The 19929-nt window shown below is 44.9% G+C and overlaps 2 protein-coding genes across 2 annotated transcripts; both read left to right on the top strand.

Annotated features, from left to right (window-relative positions):
• The first annotated feature begins 121 nt into the window (after positions 1 to 121).
• Positions 122 to 2651, top strand: LOC112623332 (histone H2A type 1-like). The gene is made up of 2 exons (XM_025383687.1): positions 122 to 510; positions 2476 to 2651. Exons 1-2 carry the CDS (start codon positions 122 to 124, stop codon positions 2480 to 2482), a joined length of 396 nt encoding a protein of 131 aa, XP_025239472.1. The 3' UTR covers positions 2483 to 2651.
• LOC112622544 (histone H3.1-like) lies at positions 2494 to 19929 on the top strand. Its single transcript, XM_025382317.1, has 3 exons — positions 2494 to 2898; positions 3505 to 3516; positions 19528 to 19929. Exons 1-3 carry the CDS (start codon positions 2494 to 2496, stop codon positions 19882 to 19884), a joined length of 774 nt encoding a protein of 257 aa, XP_025238102.1. The 3' UTR covers positions 19885 to 19929.

The following is a 19929-nucleotide window of genomic DNA, read 5'->3' as shown; positions in this document are numbered from 1 at the left end:
GAGAGAGCCGCAAGCTTAGCCAATGGCCCAGCTTCTTTTTCGCGCCCAGCAGTCGCTATAAAATGCGTCCCTCTAGTTTTCTTCCAGTCACTTTCTGACTTAGGTCACAGGTCGTTTTACCATGTCTGGACGTGGCAAGCAGGGAGGCAAGGCTCGCGCCAAGGCCAAAACCCGCTCCTCTAGAGCCGGGCTCCAGTTTCCCGTGGGGCGAGTGCACCGCCTGCTCCGCAAGGGCAACTATGCTGAGCGGGTCGGGGCCGGCGCTCCGGTTTACCTAGCGGCGGTGCTGGAGTACCTGACCGCCGAGATCCTGGAGCTGGCGGGCAACGCAGCCCGCGACAACAAAAAGACTCGTATCATCCCGCGTCACTTGCAGCTGGCCATCCGCAACGACGAGGAGCTCAACAAGCTGCTTGGTAAAGTTACCATCGCTCAGGGCGGTGTTCTGCCTAACATCCAGGCCGTGTTGCTCCCCAAGAAGACTGAGAGCCACCACAAAGCTAAGGGCAAGTAAGGACTGGACTTTAAAAGTGTAAACTTGTAAGACAAAAGGCTCTTTTCAGGGCCACCCACCGTTTCTACGGAAGAACTGAGCACTCTGTTCTCCAAACCTATCAGAAATTTGTGGCCGAGTTCAAGCACTGAGGTCATTAGTTTCCTATTGGGTAAAATGCAGGTATTGAATCAGGCCTAGTGAATACTATCCAATTGCTTCATTATACTGTTAAACGACCGTCCTTCATTGTACCCTCCCCACAAACACCTTTCTAGGTCTTTAAAAAACATTTTGGGGCCGGGCGTGGTGGTTTACGCGTGCTCAGCATTCTGGGAAACTGAGGCAGGTGGGTGGGGAGGGGAGAAATCTCTTGGGACTTTGAGTTCCAGACCACCATGATAACGAGACCTCTGCCTCTAAAAAAAAAAAAAAAAAAAAAAAAAAAGCTGGGCGCGGTGGCTCACGCCTATAATCCCAGCACTTTGGGAGGCTGAGGAGGGTGGATCACGAGGTCAAGAAATCGAGACCATCCTGGTCAACATGGTGAAACCTCGTCCTTACTAAAAACACAGAAATTAGCCGTCCGTGGTGGCGAGCGTTGCCAGGGAGGCTGAGGCAGGAGAATCTCTTGAACCCAAGAGGCAGAGGTTGCAGTGGGCCGAGATCACACCACTGCACTCCAGCCTGGGCAACAGAGCGAGACTCCATCTAAAAAAAAAAAAGAAAGAAAAAATCAATGCAGGGCGCAGCGGCCCTTGCTTGTACTTGGCGGCAGAATAAACTTGACAGCAGAAGGAACACTTGAGCCCCAGGAGTTTGAGATTTCAGTGAGCCAAAACCTTGCCACTGCACTCCAGCCTGGGAGACAGAGCGAGACTCCGTCTCAAAAAAAGAAAAACAAAACCTAAACAAAAGTATTTCTGGTGATCATTTGCTCCTGTGAATATAACAAATGTTAAACCAACCTTTTTGTTGTTTTTATGGGTCTTTATCAATACCAGAACCTGGTAGTCCTTTGATCAACTAAAATCTCCATCCTAATAAAATGCTGTTGTCAGAACTACCCAGATTCACTGGCAAAAATCTAATCACTGACCCAAACCTATAATTCCGCGCATGCTAATGAAATTAAACAATGATTTACATAATTAATCCAATAAGCCATTGGGTTGCTTTAAACTCAGTTAATCAAGAGGTCACATACCATTTATTGGTTCAAGCACCTATCAGACTCCTTCTCCACACTACACTGGGCAAAACTAAGGTTTTGGTGTTTTAGCGGAGAATGTGCCAGACTAAATTTAAGTTGTTTTTGTTCTGGGTGTTGATATAGTCATTAAAAGATTTAATTAAGAAGTTACAAAACGGAACTACTTTTTGGAAGTACTAGCAAATACATTGTTCCACTGTATATATTTTTACACGATCCGAAATAGGAAAAATGACCCATTGGAAATGAATTTAAGACTACGACTGACCTATACAAATTCTAGGTCAGATTATATTTTCATTGGGGGAATCTTAACATGATTGGTTGAAAACAATAAATAAAATAGCCCGGAGGGCGGGCGCGGTGGCTCGCACCTGTACTCCAAGCACTTTGGGAGTCCGAGGCGGGCGGATAACTGGAGGTCAGGAGTTTGAGACCAGCATGGTCAACACGGTGAAACTCCTTCTCTACTCAAAAATTAGCGGCGTCGTGGCAAGTGCCCAGCTACTCCGGAGGCTGAGGCAGAATCGCTTGAACCTGGGAGGCAGAGGTTGCAGTGAGCTGAGATCGCACCACCACACTCCACCCTGGGCGACAGAATGAGACTCCGTCGGGGGGAGGGGTTGGCGGGGGAAGAGGTGGCAGGAACCAAATGAAGGTAGTACTGAGAACCAATCAGGTTATTCTCACGGCAGTTCTGACCAATCAGGATCAGATCATCGTTATAAATTCTGGTAGAAGCCACTGCTCATTCAGTGCCTTCTTTCAGAGCATAGCTTTCTCAACTATGGCTCGGACGAAGCAGACAGCCCGCAAGTCCACCGGCGGCAAGGCACCGCGGAAGCAGCTGGCCACCAAGGCAGCGCGCAAAAGCGCTCCAGCGACTGGCGGTGTGAAGAAGCCCCACCGCTACCGGCCAGGCACTGTGGCCTTGCGCGAGATCCGCCGTTATCAGAAGTCGACTGAGCTGCTCATCCGCAAACTGCCATTTCAGCGCCTGGTGCGAGAAATCGCGCAGGATTTCAAAACTGACCTTCGTTTCCAGAGCTCGGCGGTGATGGCGCTGCAAGAGGCGTGCGAGGCCTATCTGGTGGGGCTCTTTGAGGACACCAATCTCTGTGCCATTCACGCCAAGCGCGTCACTATTATGCCTAAGGACATCCAGCTTGCGCGTCGTATTCGTGGTGAGCGAGCATAATCCCCTGCTCTAGCTTGGGTTTCCTACTTGTTTCCAAAGGCTCTTTTCAGAGCCACTTACGTTCTCACGGAGGATAGCTGTCACACCATTGGTTGACTTAAATCAACTTTAAAACAGGGGTAAACTGGGGGAAACTGGTCAAGGCTTGTTCATTATGATTCCTTCCTGTGTCCTTTGTCTTCTAAGATGGTCCTTTTCTCTGGGCCCATCTCACAAAAGGGTCTTACTTTATCCGAGGAAATCTGTACATCTAAGGTCAATCTGCTTCAAGGGGAAAGCCAAAATCCTTGCACATGCTGTCCTTTGGGGCAGAACTTTGGGGATAGCATGTCCTGAACCCCATAACTAACAATTAGATTACAGGTTATATGAAATGCCATTCTTAACTGTGAAACGGGCACTCGCCTTGGATCCCTGGAAACTCGCTGAAAATCATTGACGTGAGGCCGGTTGATTAATAGAAGAAAGGGCATACAAGTGTATTTGGCACATAGACGCGAGAGACTTCAAAATGAAGACCCACCCGCCAATGAGATACAGAAATTTATATATCACTTTGAGGTTATAGAAAGAATGCAAGCTTAGATCCTGGCAAAACAGATTATAGGAGGGAGAAAGGAAGAGGCTTGGCTAGCAAGGGGTGGGGGGTGTTGTTATGTAGCTGAAACCTCACAGGTAGCAGTCCTCAGAAAAAATAGATGGTAAATGTCTCTTGTCAGGCTGGGCGTGGCGGCTCAGGCCCTCCACTTTGGGAGGTTGTGGAAGGAGGATTCCCTGAGCCCAGCAGTTTGAGATCAGCCTGGGTAACAGCAAAATCCTGTCTCCACGAAAAACAAAAAAGCTGGGTGTTGCAGCGCACACCTGTAGTTCTAGCTGCTCGGAAGGCTGAGGCAGGAAGATTGCTTGAGCCCACCGAGTTCAAGGATGCAGTGAACTATGATTGCAACACTGCGCTCCAGCCTGGGTGACAGCAAGACGGTCTCAAAAAAGTAAAAATAAAAAAGGTATCAGACTCTCAGTTAATCTCTCCTAGATCCAGGAAAGGACTAGAAAGGGAAGGCCTGGCAACAAAGGAAATTTCCCCCACAAAAGACTGATTCGCAGGGCCTCATTGGTCTGCGGGCCCTGAGGCAGCCATTTAAAAATAGGTCAAGGCCGGGCGCGGTGGCTCAAGCCTGTAATCCCAGCACTTTGGGAGGCCGAGACGGGCGGATCACGAGGTCAGGAGATCGAGACCATCCTGGCTAACATGGTGAAACCCCGTCTCTATTAAGAAATACAAAAAACTAGCCGGGCGAGGTGGCGGGCGTCTGTAGTCCCAGCTACTCAGGAGGCTGAGGCCGGAGAATGGCGTGAACCCGGGAGGCGGAGCTTGCAGTGAGCTGAGATCCGGCCACTGCACTCCAGCCCGGGCGACAGAGCGAGACTCCGTCTCAAAAAAAAAAAAACAAAAAAAAAATAAAAATAGGTCAAAGAAATATCTTTTGGGGTAAAAGAGTTTTATTTCCTTCACTTTACTTTCCTCAAGAGATTGCTTTAAAGGTTAAATGCAGTAGTATATTCTAGGGCCTTGGACAGTGCCCCAGAAAACACATTAGGCGCACAAAAAATACTCCTTGAACTTGATTTTATCTCTGAATCTTAGTGTGGAGTACCCCTTGTGGGAGACTAAAATATGCCATCCCAAAGTATACTTTGTCCTATTTCAAGATGGCTATTCAGAGAAACTGCAAACATAGGAATAGCTTTGAAAAACTCTTTTGTAAGAGAAATTTATACCTATCAAGAAAATCTACATTAGTAAACCATGGATGCAGGTACTGGCTTTCTCTGAGGCCCCTTTTCCTGCCTAAAGAAGTATCTAAGACTGACTCAAAGGAGAGAAAACTACTTTGTCACAGGCTGTCAGCTATTCTGCGATTACCAGAGAGACTTTATCTATATAACAAGAAAACCTTTGCCTTTCCTCCCTCACCCTCCTACAACTTGTGTCACCACCTCCTCCAACCCCCCAGAAGTCCTAAGACCTTTTTTCTTTCTGTAGTCTCAGAATGGTATAAAAACATCAATTATTTGGCCCTTCTGAGAGAGAAATAATATAGGGTGGTCACAAGAGAATAGAAAATTCCAGGCAGCAGTTTCACATGACTAGCAAAAAGGAAGCTGTTGAAATAGCTGCACAAGCTAGGAGCCAAAAAGACCCTGAAAACTGAAATGTTTGCTAAGCTGAGTAAGTCCTAGTTGACCCAACATGGCACTGGATTTGACCGAGCTTTCACCTGGGACCTCTTTATACACTTATTAACATACAAATCAGACACCCACCAACACCATGACAGTTCTGAGAACACCCATATTTCATGGAAAAATGGATAGCACCACAGTTCTGAGAAATTGTCACCCTTTTCCAGAAATCTTCATGAATATTCCACCCCTTGGTTAAAGAAACCCACAAAGATAGAAGCCCCAATCACTGCTGGGCAAGACTGACTCTCTTGAGTAAGCCTGCACTTTCCTTCCTTGAGTGTGTATTTTTCACTTTGCAATAAACCTCTGTACTTTCACTATTTTCTGACTTGTCCTTGGATTCTTTCTGGCAACAGTGGCAAGGGCCTGGACACTGGCTGGGATCAACATCCTAACGGCGTTTGGGTACCTCCCCTAGCCCACAGTATCATTTCTTGGAGCATTGTATTTTGTGAGGCTCTTGTGCATATGCAGGTAATAAATTTGTATGTCTTTTTTTTTTTTTTTTCCTGTTTATCTTTCTACTGTTGGTTAATTCCAGAGACTCAAATTATTGAAACTTCAGAAATCAAAGCAGAAGTTTAAAACAACCTTCATCCTCATAGAACTGGGGAAATACATCTAAATTCTCTGATAAGATTGGATTGAGAAGTCACTCTTGTCATTGGTCAAGATTTGGGAAATAATACAGTTTGATTAGTAACACAGAAACAAATCACTGTAATGATGTCACTTCTGCTAATGGCCAGTATTTATTTGTTTATTTATTTTTATGATTTCTGTTAGCTTCTGCTTCACAAAGCAACATTTTCCAATCTTGTGTTCCAAAACAGGAAACATTTTTGTTTAGGAAGCAGAAAAGATGAGAACAAATGCTTCAGAACCACTCCCTCCTTCCCAGAAGTGATGAAGCCCTGAAAGCGTATAAAACAAGACAGGAAACAAAGTCACTGAAAATATATTATAAATAAAGCTTATGTAGATTTCCACTCAAATGGAATCTTGAGATTCTACAAAAACTGTTTCCCAAAAATATGGTTCTCAATATGAAAGAGATTCTAGGCCTGACCCAGTGACTCACACGTGTAATCCCAGCACTTTGGGAGGCCGAGATGAGTGGATCACCTGAGATCAAGAGTTTGAGGCCAGCCTGGCCAACATGACGACAAAACCCTGTCTCTACTAAAAATACAAAAATTAGCCGGATGGGGTGACCCGCACCTATAATCCCAGCTACTCAGGAGGCTGAGGCAAGAGAATCACTTGAACCCACGAGGCAAATGTTGCAGTGAGTCAAGATTGTACCACTGCACTCCAGCCTGGGCAGAGGTGGCAAAGCCAACATTGTACCACTGCACTCCAGCCTGGGCAACAAAAAGGTTCTAAAATGTGAAAAACATGTTTTTCTATATATCTGTTGATAATAATAAGGTTTCTTATCTGCACAAGATTAGAAATACTGAATTTTCTGAGATGGAAACTAGTACAAGCTACATTAAATTTTTAATCTATACAAGTAGTGTAGAGAACCAAGGGAAAAACTTCCCCTTTGCCATCTGAAGTTTCACTGAAAAATACAACTCACAAAGTGCAGATTAATAAGAGAAATGGCAAATGAAGTTATGATGTATACATGGGAGACAATCATTGAGTGATCATCCAATATCCCAATAAGGCCCAAATACTTAAATAGCCTGATTTCAGAAGGGAGAGAAAAGATGAGAAATATAGGTAACTTTGTTTATGGACAATAAATAATTAATAGGGTGAATAAATGGCTTGGGGAACAGAGATTAAATGTAAATAATTCCCTTGGGAAATTGACCTAATCGCCCCCCAAAGGCCACATCTAATATCACCACATTGGAGACTAGGCTTCAACAGTGAATTCTGTGAGGACACAAACTTTCAGTTTATAGCACTAGGTATAACTTAGTGTCAAATGGGAGATGGAGAAACTCACTCTCATGTGGTGGTTTAGTGATAGTGGCTTTGCAAAAGACATTTGGAGAACCATTCCTTCTGTGCCCAGGCCTATGCTCCAAGAAAACTCTCCTGTAGACCCATATGAGGACAGATCAAGTGTATTCATCAAAGATATTTGTGATAACATGAAAGTAGAGGTAATTTAAGTCATTGAATAAGTAAAATATAGTGGATGAATACTAACCAGTGCTCTCTTTTTTGAGGTCAAGATATAAGTAAATGTCAAAAACAAGAGCTGAACTCAAGACTCCATCAACCTTACTATTGCCACTCAATTCATACTGTGAAAGAAAAGGGCTGGGCGCGGTGGCTCACGCTTGTGAGCCCAGCACTTTGGGAGGCAGAGGCGGGCAGATCACAATGTCAAGAGATCCAGGCCATCCTGGCCAACATGGTGAAACCCCGTCTCTACTAAAAATACAAAAAATTAGCTGCATGTGGTGGTGCGCCTGTAGTCCCAGCTACTTGGGGAGCTGAGACAGGAGAATCACTTGAACCCGAGAGGCGGAGGTTGCAGTGAGCTGAGACTACGCCATTGCACTCCAGCCTAGTGACAGCGAGACTCCGTCTCAAAAATAAAAAATAAATAAATAAAATAAAATTTCAGGGACTTCTAAATTTATTATGTCAAAGGTGAACTTAAGCCCTGAAGACTGATTCATGTAGCATATTTTCAATTATGCCTCTTAGATTATAGTTTAACTCTTTTCCTCATTGTTCTTGTTCTGTAAATGTCTAGGACAGATCCAGACCTCCCCGCTTCCAATCACTGATCTTAGTTATGCATTATCTGCCTCCTTCACTGTCCTTTGTCTAACTCAGACCAGATGATGCTCGAGACCTCATGACAGTTACATCTTCTTGAGGCTCAGAAACTAATAACCAAAAATATGGTGGGTTGACATGCTGAACTGAAGAAGCTTCAAGTTCTCTCTGACCATGCTTTGCAAAATCTCTAAATCCTCTATCTCAAAGCACTAGATGAAGTTGTTCTCTGAAGTTCCTTTATCGGCCTAAAGTCCCAGCCCACCAACGAGAACAATTGTTTTTTATTCTTTTTATCCTGTAATCTCATTATCTATTATGGAAAAAAAAAGATCAAGAATATAACCATTGACCGGGTGCGGTGGCTCACGCCTGTAATCCCAGCCCTTTGGAAGGCTGAGGTGGGCGGATCACCTGAGTTTGGGAGTTCGAGACAAGCCTGACCAACACGGAGAAACCCCGTCTCTACTAAAAATACAAAAAATTAGCAGGGCGTGGTGGCGCATGCCTGTAATCTCAGCTACTCGGGAGGCTGCGGCAGGAAAATCGCTTGAACCCGGGAGGAGGAGGTTGTGGTGAGCCCAGATCCCGAGATCGCGCCATTGCACTCCAGCCTGGGTGACAAGCGTGAAACTCTGACTCAAAAAAAAAAAAAAGAATGTAACCGTACCTGAACAGACCCTCAAGATAATGTTGTCTCCCAGGAGCATTCAAATTCCAAAGAGAACTATTTACAAGTTAATCTCTTTTCCCCAATCCACTCATTCTACCTAGTAATCATTTACTGCTCCTCAGCAGAACCTTCGGTTAACCTGTTTAGCTACGACCTTCTCTTCTTCTCAGAACCTTCGGTTAACCTGTTTAGCTACGACCCAAGCGCACATTCTTTCTGTAAACATTTTCTGCCTAAAGAATGTTTGTAAACTTCTGTATACTAGTTGGAAAGTGGGTAAACACTCTGCGGTTGTCTCCTATGTGCACGTTAACACATTCGTAAGCCTTTTCTCTTATAAATCTGCCTTTTGTGGTAAAATGTTGTAAATGACTACAGGACACCAGGGAAGACCACTTACCTCTTCACTATTGAGTCTCATTATAGATGAACTTCCCTGTTTTCTATCTTACACAAAGACTTCCTGACTATCATATTGTATAAGATGGAATTTTAAATACACTCTTTTAAATGTGAAAGAAAATAAAAACAAGCCGTAACTAGTCAAATTGTAACTCGTAAGCCACCTTTGTACAGAAACTTAAAATTCTACTAAATTTCTTTGTTTTCTATCGATAGAAGCAAAATCTTTACTTTTATATTTGGCGCTCTGATTGATTCCATTGATCCTGGAGTCTATTTTCCAAATGGCTATTCCCAGCTTTCATTTGAATAAACTTAAAAATATATATATTCTTTTTTTTTTTTTTTTTTTTTGGAGACGGAGTCTCGCTCTGTCGCCCAGGCTGGGGTGCAGTGGCCAGATCTCAGCTCACTGCAAGCTCCGCCTCCCGGGTTTACGCCATTCTCCTGCCTCAGCCTCCCGAGTAGCTGGGACTACAGGCGCCCGCCACCTCGCCCGGCTAGTTTTTTTTGTATTTTTTAGTAGAGACGGGGTTTCGCCGTGTTAGCCAGGATGGTCTCGATCTCCTGACCTCGTGATCCGCCCGTCTCGGCCTCCCAAAGTGCTGGGATTACAGGCTTGAGCCACCGCGCCCGGCCAAAATATATATATTCTTAATAGAGACAGGGTTGCTATGTTGCCCAGACTGGTAGGCTGGTCTGAACTCCTGGGCTCAAGCGATCCTCCTGTTAAAGAAAGGGTTCCCAATACAGACCCCAATAGAGGGTTCTTGGATCTCTTGCAAGAAAGAATTCAGGACAACTCCGCAGTGCAAAGTGAAAGCAAGTTTATTAAGAAAGTAAAGGAATAAAAGAATGGCTACTCCGTAGAACAGACTGGTTGCCCATTTTTATGGTTATTTCTTGACGATATGCTAAACGAGGTGTGGATTATTCATGCCGCCCCTCTTTAGACCATATAGGGTAACTTCCTGACCTTGCCATGGCGTTTGTAAATTGTCATGGCCCGCTGGGAGTGTAGCAGTGAGGACTACCAGAGGTCACTGTCACCACCATTTTGGTTTTGGCTGGCTCCTTTACTGCAATCTGCTTTATCAGCAAGGTCTTTATGACCTGTATTTTGTGCTGATCTCCTATCTCATGCCGTGACTTAGAATGCTTTAACTGTCTATGAATGCAGTCCAGGAGGTTTCAGCCTTATTTTACCAGCTGCTGTTTAAGATGGAGTTGCTCTGGTTCACACCCCTCTGACATTCTTGCTTTTGCCTCCCAAAAGGATGGGATTACAGGTGTGAGCCACCAAGCCCAGCCAATTAAATTCTTTACAAGTAAATTCTGATCCTTTCAATGATAGGTTGAAAGACTTTCAGGAGAAACTGAGAGGTTTCCTGATAGAGTTTTACAAGTCAGGTTTAAAACCGTAGGCACTCGGCGGGAAGCAATGGCTCCCGCCTATAATTCTAGCACTTTGGGACACTGAAGCGGGCGGTTTGACTGAGCTCAGGAGTTCGAGACCAGCCTGGGCAACACGGTGAAACCCCGTCTCTACTAAAAATACAAAAAATTAGCAGAGCGTGGAGGCCTGCGACTGTAGTCCCAGCTACTCGGGAGGCTGAGGCAAAATAATTGCTTGAACCTGGGAGGCGGAGGTTGCAGTGAGCCAAGATTGCGCCATTGCACTCCAGCCTGGGTAACAGCCAGACTCCGTCTCCAAAAAAAAAAAAAAAAAAAAAAACCAACCATAAGCACTCAAAGAATATAGCACATATGGCATAGTAAACGTCAGGCAAGAGGGTAGAGGGCGGTCGCTGTGGCTCACGCCTGAGATCCCAGCACTTTGGGAGGCCAAGGCAGGTGGATCACCTATCAGGAGTTGGAGACCAGCCTGACCAACATGGAGAAACCCTGCCTCTACTAAAAATACAGAATTAGCCAGGCGTGGTGGCGCATGACTGTAATCCCAGCTACTCGGGAGGCTGAGGCAGGAGAATCCCTTGACATTCGCCATTGCACCCGCCATTGCACTGGAGCCTGGGCAACAAGAGCAAAGCTCTGTCTCAAATAATAATAATAATAATAATAATAATAATAATAATAATAATAATAAAAAGGGCACGGTAAGAGGAAGAGAAGTCAAGAAGGGCAGTGGATTCTGTATCTTCAAAGTTCTTTAATTGATCTTTTTGTTTTGCTTTTTTAGAGACAGGGTCTCACTCTGTCACAGGCTGAAGTGCGGTGGTGCCATCGTAGCTCACTGATACATTGAAGTCCTGGGCTAAAGTAATACTACCCTCTCACCCTCTGGAGTTGCTGGGGCTATAACCTTACCTGGCATCTCAATAGGTCTTAATACCACTTGGAGGCATTATAAGCTTAAAGATGCGGGCGGGGCGCGGTGGCTCATGCCTGTAATCCCAGCACTCTGGGAGGATGAGGTGGGCTGATCACCTGAGGTCAGGAGCTGGAGGCCAGCGTGGCCAACGTGGTGAAACCCTGTCTCTACCAAAAAATACAAAAATTAGCCAAGCATGGTGATGCGTGCCTTTAGTCCCAGCTACTTGGGAGGCTGAGGCAGGAGAATCGTTGGAACCCAGGAGGCGTAGGTTGCAGTGAGCCGTAGACCACACCACTGCCCTCCAGCCTGGGCAACAGTGAGACCCTGTTTCAAAAAACAAAACAAAAAAACGCTTAAAGATGCTTTGAGGATGAGAGCAGGGATGGTCATTTCTCTGAGGCAAGGCCAAGGAAGAAGGAAAACTTGATGTTTCCATGTCTCATGTTTAAGGTTCTGACCTGGCAAAGGCCAATGAAGTAGAATGCAAGACTTCAGAGAATAAATTAACGGAGAGGAAAAAACTGAATTGCAAATGGTGTTTTGTTTTGTTTGAGACAGTGTCTCATTGCGTTTTATATACATATATATACACACACACATATCTATATATATACATGCACATATATATGTGGGGGGGGTGTCTTTGTGTGTGTGGTGTGTTTACGTGTGTGTATTGGAGCAGGTGAAGTGAGAACTAGAAGTACTAATAAATAAACTATTTGTGAATGAAGACCAAAGAGGGGGAAAAGCCATGTAAAACACAACCTATCAACCAATTCTAAAGCCTTATGCAAAACAAACAAAACTAGGTGTCAATGAGATAAATAGGTGGCATATCAAATGGAAATTTTAAACTATATTAAAAAGGATTGAGGCCAACACTGAAACCACCTTTGCAAAATTATGACTGAGACAGTGAAAGAGATTTAACTTAATCAACTCCATCTTGCTTCTAACCTCCTAGCTGTCCTTGTTCATTCCTGGCCATAGACTGAACTAACTTTGGGAGAAACATAGTTTATAGTTTAAAAACAAAAATTGTAAGCCCAGCATTTTGGGAGGCCGAGGCGGGTGGATAACGAGGTCAGGAGTTCAAGACCAGCTTGGCTAAGATAGTGAAATCCCGTCTCAAGTAAAACTACAAAAATTAGCCAGACGCGGTGGCAGACGCTTGTAATCCCAGCTACTGGAGAGGCTGAGGCAGGAGAATCGCATGAACCTGGGCGGCAGAGATTGCAGTGAGCCGAGATCGCGCCATTCCACTCCAACCTGGGCGACAGAGTGAGACTCCATCTCAAAAAACAAAAAACCAAAAACCATAACAGCCCTTTCCTGGGGCAGATCTCCTTCTTGCCTGGGGACTAGATGCAAATATGAGCCGCAAGATTTGAAATTACGGTTTAGAAGTCATGCAACTGGAGGCTACAAGATTCAGACCCTCCCTAAACTGCTTTCAAGATCAGCACTTGAGATGTTTTGCAGACCCTACACTTGATGAATCAGCTGGCACCACACAGATCGATAAAGTGGTTCATCTGATCTTGTGGTCCCCACCCAGGAACCGACGCAGTGCCAGAAAACAGCTTCGACTCCCTGTGCTTTCAGCCCTGACCAGTCAGGACTCCCGGCTCATTGGCTTCTCCCCATCCACCAAGTTATCCTTAAAAATCGTACTCTCTGGGCAACCAGCTCGGGTCCCCTTCCACGCTATGGAAGCTTTGTCCTTTCGCTCTTCACAATAAACCTTGCTACCGCTAAAACAAAACAAAACAAACAAACAAACAAAAAACCTGTACTCCCTGAATGCCCGGCTCTGCGTGAGTTACTCTTTCTTTATTGCAATTCCCCTGTATTGATAAATAGGCTCTGTCTAGGCAGGGGGCAACCTTGGGCGGTTACAGTACTCTAAAGTAAGGACATTAAGAAATTGTCAGAGACAACTGCAGATCAGCAAGCATCCCCCAGAACATCGAAAAGATAAGCACACTTCATTCATTTGCTTAAGCATAGAGGGAATTATATGGAAATGAAAATACTGCTAGCATTTCTCTTGGAAAAGTAAAACTTTTTTTTCTTTTTTTTTTTTTTGAGACGGAGTCTCGCTCTGTCGCACAGGCTGGAGTGCAGTGGCACGATCTCGGCTCATTGCAACCTCCACCTCCCGGGTTCAAGGGATTCTCCTGCCTCAGCCTCCGGAGTAGCTGGGACTACAGGCGCGTGTCACCACGCCCGGCCAGTTTTTTGTATTTTTAGTAGAGACAGAGTTTCGCTGTGTTAGCCAGGATGGTATCGATCTCCTGATCTCGTGATCCACCCGCCTCAGCCTCCCAAAGTGCTGGGATTACAGGCGTGGGACACCGCGACCGGCCAGGAAAAGTAAATATTTTAAATCTCTTTTTTAAATATCTTTTTAATTTCTATTATTTATTTCTTTTGTTTTCTTTTTTTCTAGTCAATCTTGAGCATGGTAGAAGTACAACTTTTTTTTTTTTTTTTTGTGAGACAGCTTCTTGCTCTGTCACCCAGGCTGGAGTGCAATGCTGCAATATTGGCTCACTGTAACCTCTGCCTCCTGGGTTCAATTGATTCTTGTGCCTCAACCTTCTGAGTAACTGAGATTACAAGTACAGGCCACCATGCCCAGTTAATTTTTTGTGTGTTTTTAGTAGAGACGAGGTTTCATCATCTTCGCCAGGCTAGTCTCACTCTCCTGGCCTCAAGTGATCTGCCTGCCTCAGGCAGTACAACTCTTTTTTAATGTGAAAAGAATACACAATATATTCCAGTTAACCAACAAGGATATACTGAGCAACTGTCATATCAATTAACATTATCATAAGTGAGGAAAACAAAAAGGAGTCATTAAAAAAGGTACTTAATTTAAATGAAACAAACTTTTTTTTTAAATTAAGAAATCTTCTATTTGTTTCCATGCTGGTAGGAGAAGAGAACTAACAAAGTATCTGATTTAACGATTTAACACAGAGAATTTTCAAGGGTCTGGGTGTGGTGGCTCATGCCTGTAATCCCAGCAGGTTGGAAGGCTGAGGCAGGTGGACCGCTTGAGCCCAGGAGTTCGAGACCAGCCTGGGCAACATGGTGGAACCCCATCTCTACAAAAAATATAAAAATTAGCCGGGCATGAATGGTGGATCACACCTGTAGTCCCAGGATCTGGGAAGGCTGAGGTGGTAAGATCGCACTCCAACCTTGGTGACAGAGCAAGAGCCTGCCTCGGGGAAAAAAAAAAAATTACATATCTGAAAAACACAGATGTCAATGCTGTAGGGCACAGAAGTTGGGAGACCATAAGGGTCACAGCCTGAACTATAACAAAAAAGAGGTTAACAGCCGGGGCAGGTGGCTCACGCCTGTAATCCCAGCACTCTGGGAGGCCGAGGCGAGCGGATAACGAGGTCAGGAGATCGTGACCATCCTGCCTAACACGATGGGACCCCGTCTCTACCAAAATTCCAAAAAAATTAGCCAGGCCTGTTGGCAGACGCCTGTAGTCCCAGCTACTTGGGAAGCTGAGGCAGGAGAAAGGCGCGAACCCGGGAGGCGGAGCTTGCAGGGAGCCGAGATCATGCCACTGCACTCCAGCCTAGGCGACAGAGCGAGACTCCGTCTCAAAAAAAAAAAAAAAGGTTGACAAATGTAAAGCATAACAAATGAATCTAATCAAAGTTTTACCTGACACTAGAGACTTCAGAAATGAAGCTCCAAAGATCCAGGGAAAACTGTCTATTTTCATATGTACCTCCAATGAAGAATAGACAGACATTTAGAAATGTGTTTAGACAAAGACAGTATTGAAGAAACTTAGCAAACCTTGTCCAGATTCTTCTTGGCCTCTCTGTATAGCATTCCGTCCTCCTAGATATGACAGGACCCCTTTGGAATGACAGTCTTCAAGGGAGAAGGGAGGGTAACTTTCTAGGTTTTAAGGCTTGCTTTGAGGGAGAGGAGTTGTAGTTTCTGTGACCTACTTTGGGGAAGAGACCTTCTGGTTTGTATGACTCTCTTCCAGGGGAGAACAGGAGGAGGTCGGAAAGACTTTGCTTCTGAGGGTCCTCCAATCTCCTTTAGTTCAAAGTACTCAGCATGCCAAGATGTTATACTTTCAGGAATTATGTTCTGAGCCCCAACAATGTAAATATTCTCAGGGCAATGCATTTATTTATTTATTTATTTATTTATTTATTTATTTATTTGTATTTATTTACTTTATTTTTTTGAGATGGAGTCTTGCTCTGTCGCCCAGGCTGGAGTGCAGTGGTGTGATCCTGGCTCACTGCAACCTCCGCCTCCCGGGTTCAAGCAATTCTCCTGCCTCAGCCTCCTGAGAAGCTACAGCATGTCAATATGCCATACTTTGGGGAATTATGTTCTGAGCCCCAACAATGTAAATATTCCCAGGGCAAAGCATTTTTGTATTTATATTTATTTATTTAGAGACAGAGTATCGCTTTGTTGCCCAGGCTGGAGTCCAGTGGTGTGATCTCGGCTAACTGCAACCTTGGCTTCTCAGGTTCAAGCAATTCTCCTGCCTCAGCCTCCTGAGTAGCTGGGATTACACGCATGCGCCACTATGCCCAGATAATTTTTGTGTGTATTTTTTTTCTTTTTTCGTTTTCTTTTTTTTTTTTTTTTTTTTTTTTTTTTGTGACAGAGTCTCGCTTTGTTGCCCAGGCTGGAGCGCAGTGGCGCCATCTTGGCTCCCTGCAAGCGCCGCCTCCTGGGTTCAGGCCATTCTCCTGCCTCAGCCTCCCCTGGGACTACAGGCGTCCGCCGTCATGCCCAGCTAATTTTTTGTATTTTTGGTACAGACGAGTTTTCACCATGTTAGCCAGGATGGTCTCGATCTCCTGACCTCGTGATCCGCCCACCTCGGCCTCCCAAAGTGCTGGGATTACAGGCATGAGCCACCGCTCCCGGCCGCTTCGTGTGTATTTTTAATAAAGACAGGGTTTCACCAGGTTGACCAGGCTGGTCAGGAACTCCTGACTTCAGGTGATCCAACAGCCTCAGCCTCCCCAAGTGCTGGCATTACAAGAGTGAGCCACCGCGCCCAGCCCAAGGGCAAAATATTTTCAAGGCAATCAGTAAACCAGAGATCTTTCATAGGATTGTGAAAGGAAAATAAATCTCAGGACCCCAAAACCACTAAGCCAAGGGAAAAGTCAAGCTGGGAACTATGTCAGGCAAACCTGTCTTCCATTTTATTCCTAAATAAGATAGCTATAATAAAAAGCTACATACCTCCCTTACAATTTTCCCATAAGGAAATTCCTTGTGGACAAAGGATAAAGAGAACTCAAAGTCATCCTTCTGAGGCTCACCTGAGACACATGTGTATCTGATTGCGTCCTCTGCCCTATTATTTATGTAAAAATGCAGATTCACTGAGCCAGACTAAATTGTGTATTCAATGGGAGGCTGATCAATGACTCAAAAGAATGCAGTCTTTTGTCTCGAATCTACTTCTAACCTGGAAGCCCCCACTTCGAGTTGTCCTGCCTTACTGAACCGAACCAAAGTACATCTTACACATGTTGATTGATATCTTTTGTCTCCCTAAACTGTATAAAAGCAAGCTATACCCCAACTACCTTGGGCACATGTTATCAGGACCTCCTGAGGCTGTATCACAGGCCCATCCTTAACCTTGGCAAAACAAACTTTCTAAATTGATTGACACCTGCCTCAGATACCTTTTGGTTTACAGGATGTTATATAGACAACCAGAATATTCCTCCCCCAAAATATACCACTTGGCTATAAGGATTATTTTGAGAAACAGCTGACGCAGAAAAAGCACTGAAAACGGTAAAAGTTTCTCTTTCATGAAGCAACAAAAACAAACACAACTCCTTTCATGTATAAAAGACATTTCCCTTGGTAAAGATGTCCTCCTTGGTTATATCAGAAGAGGAGAATGGCCCTCAGAGACAATTCTTACCACCTGAGATGACTTGAACCTGCATACAAGACTTTATCAGATAATCCTTGTCTTCCATTAGTTTACTCCCTATATTTTCCTTCCCACAGTTTACTCCCCTAGGAAACCACCACCTCTTTAAAATGGTATACAAACCCCCGGGTCTGTCTGCCTCCATGGGCTTTTATTCCCTTTCTGTGAAGGCTCCCATATGCATATATACAGCAATAAATCTTTTCCCCTGTTAATCTGTCTTTTGTCAATTTAATTTGTAGGGCCCAACTACAAAGCCTAACAGAGTAAAATAAAAGTTTCTTATTCTACAGTTTCCTTCACCAGATAAAGGAGCACTTATAAGGGTTTTCAGTGCTTCTAGATTTCATCTTGAAAAAATTAATTATAAAATAACATATTCAATACCTTGTTTTATGGTCCAAAATGCTGCCTAATTTTTCTGTAGTTGGAAAAGAGGATTGCTGAGATTAATGCGCCACATGAGATACAGGGTTTAAACCCTCAAGTTTAAGCACTTAGGTTCCATTGTTAAAAGTGAGGGGAAAAGGCCCGGCCTGGTGGCTCATGCCTGTAATCCCAGCACTTTGGGAGGCCGAGGTGGGCGGATCACCTGAGGTCAGGAGTTTGAGACCAGCCTGGCCCACATGGCGAAACTCCGCCTGTACTAAAAATACAAAAATTAGCTGAACGTGGTGGCAGGTGCCTTTAATCCCAGCTACTTAGGAGGCTAAGACTGCAGAATCGCTTGAACCCGGGAGGCAGAGATTGCAGTGTGCAGAGAACCCGCCATTGCACTCCAGCCTGGGGGGACAAGAGCGAAACTCTGTTAAAAAAAAAAAAAAAAAGGAGAGGGGGGAGAGGCCAGCCTAGCTCAGCGAGAAATTGATTAACTGATACAACATAAGTATGTAATGTTTTGCACATACAGTAATCATAGAATAGTTCATAATATACTTGGAGAGACTGACTTTTAGAATAAAATTACATGTTTGTTAAAGGCATAAATAATCTAACACTTTTGAAATATAAAAGGTAAACATTACTGAGAAACGGAATCTGATAGCTGGAAGGCAGGACAAAGCAGGGCCAGCCTAGGTCACGAAGGTCACCCAACATGAAACTGTTTTTTTGTTTTGTTTTGTTTTTTGTTTTTTTGAGATGGAGTCTCACTCTGTTGCCCAGGCTGGAGTGCATGGAGTGCAGTGGTGAGGTCTTGGCTCACTGAAACCTCCGCCTCCCGGGTTCAAGCGATTCTCCTGCCTCAACCTCCCGAGTAGGTGGGGTTATGGGCGCCCTCCACCACGCCTGGCCAATTTTCTTTATTTTTAGTAGAAAAGGGGTTTCGCCATCTCAGCCAGGCTGGTCTCAAACTCCTGACTTCGTGGTCCACCTGCATCGGCCTCCCTAAGGGCTGGGATTACAGGCGTAAGCCACAGAGTCCAGCCATTTGAAACTCTTTTTCTTGGAATAAAGTCATCCTTGGTCTTTCCCTCCTGCATTTTATTTGTAAATGTAAAAGACAGGGTTTCCGGGCACAGCTGATTTCCTAGTTCAACAGAAAAGAGGAACAAGAGGGAGCTCAAGCGGCATCTTCACCACTCGAAGGAACTAGAGGGTAAAAGCCACCTTTCTTTCTCAAACAGCTTCCTGAAGTGTTTCTAGGTGGAATGAGGGGGAAAAAAATAGGAAATCAGTTCTTGCCCCAAAAATGTGGTCGGGGAGGGAGGTAAACGAACAGAAAGGACAGCTACAGAAAGAATAAAAGGTAAGGAAAGAATAGAGAACCAAATTTGGGAAAGGTGAGGAATCCCACCTTGGAGCTATCATCAGGTGTAGTCTTTCGCAGTCAGCCACTCCACAGGCTGATCACTTCGAGATTGTACGGAAGCAGTTTCTACACACGATTTCACAACTGCCCGAAACGACTGTGATTACCCCTCTAGAGATGGCGCCACTTGATTCCAGCAGCCACAAAGCACTACAGCAATCGATGCTAAGAGGTGACAGGAAAAACAGGCTGCAACGATCCAGCCAAAGGAATGTCGTTGCAGCGGCGGTCAACCTAAAACACTGTGGAAGGGAAAGATGAGCTCAGTAATTTTTAATTGGGCATCATTTTCAGAATCTGGAGTTTAAGCACCGCCCTTTCCATTTTTTTCCTGAAGTCGTTGGCAGGGCGTAAGGTCTGCGATTGACTGACCGGATGCAGCTGGTGTGGACAGTTCTCAATCAGGTCCGATTTATCACTATATGTACAAGTACTGCTGCGAGACTCGCTGTGTTGCATTTTACTTAGTACAAGATATGTCTGGACGCGGCAAAGGTGGGAAGGGTCTGGGCAAAGGAGGCGCTAAGCGCCACCGCAAAGTCCTGCGCGACAATATTCAGGGTATCACCAAGCCAGCCATCCGACGCCTGGCACGGCGTGGAGGCGTTAAGCGCATCTCAGGCCTTATATACGAGGAGACGCGCGGAGTTCTTAAGGTATTTTTGGAGAATGTGATCCGCGATGCAGTTACCTACACGGAACATGCCAAACGCAAGACAGTCACGGCCATGGACGTGGTTTACGCGCTCAAGCGCCAGGGTCGCACCCTCTATGGCTTTGGCGGCTGAGTGTTTTCCTTACTTATCCCATTCCTCAAAGGCCCTTCTCAGGGC

The sequence above is a fragment of the Theropithecus gelada genome, chromosome 4, assembly GCF_003255815.1.
Source record: "Theropithecus gelada isolate Dixy chromosome 4, Tgel_1.0, whole genome shotgun sequence".
Classification (NCBI taxonomy): domain Eukaryota; kingdom Metazoa; phylum Chordata; class Mammalia; order Primates; family Cercopithecidae; genus Theropithecus; species Theropithecus gelada.
This window is presented reverse-complemented; position numbering and strand designations above follow the sequence as displayed.

What these genes read in the sequence shown, in the direction of transcription:
- LOC112623332 (XM_025383687.1), top strand. Translation starts at nt 122, where the DNA reads ATGTCTGGACGTGGCAAGCAGGGAGGCAAGGCTCGCGCCAAGGCCAAA.
- LOC112622544 (XM_025382317.1), top strand. Translation starts at nt 2,494, where the DNA reads ATGGCTCGGACGAAGCAGACAGCCCGCAAGTCCACCGGCGGCAAGGCA.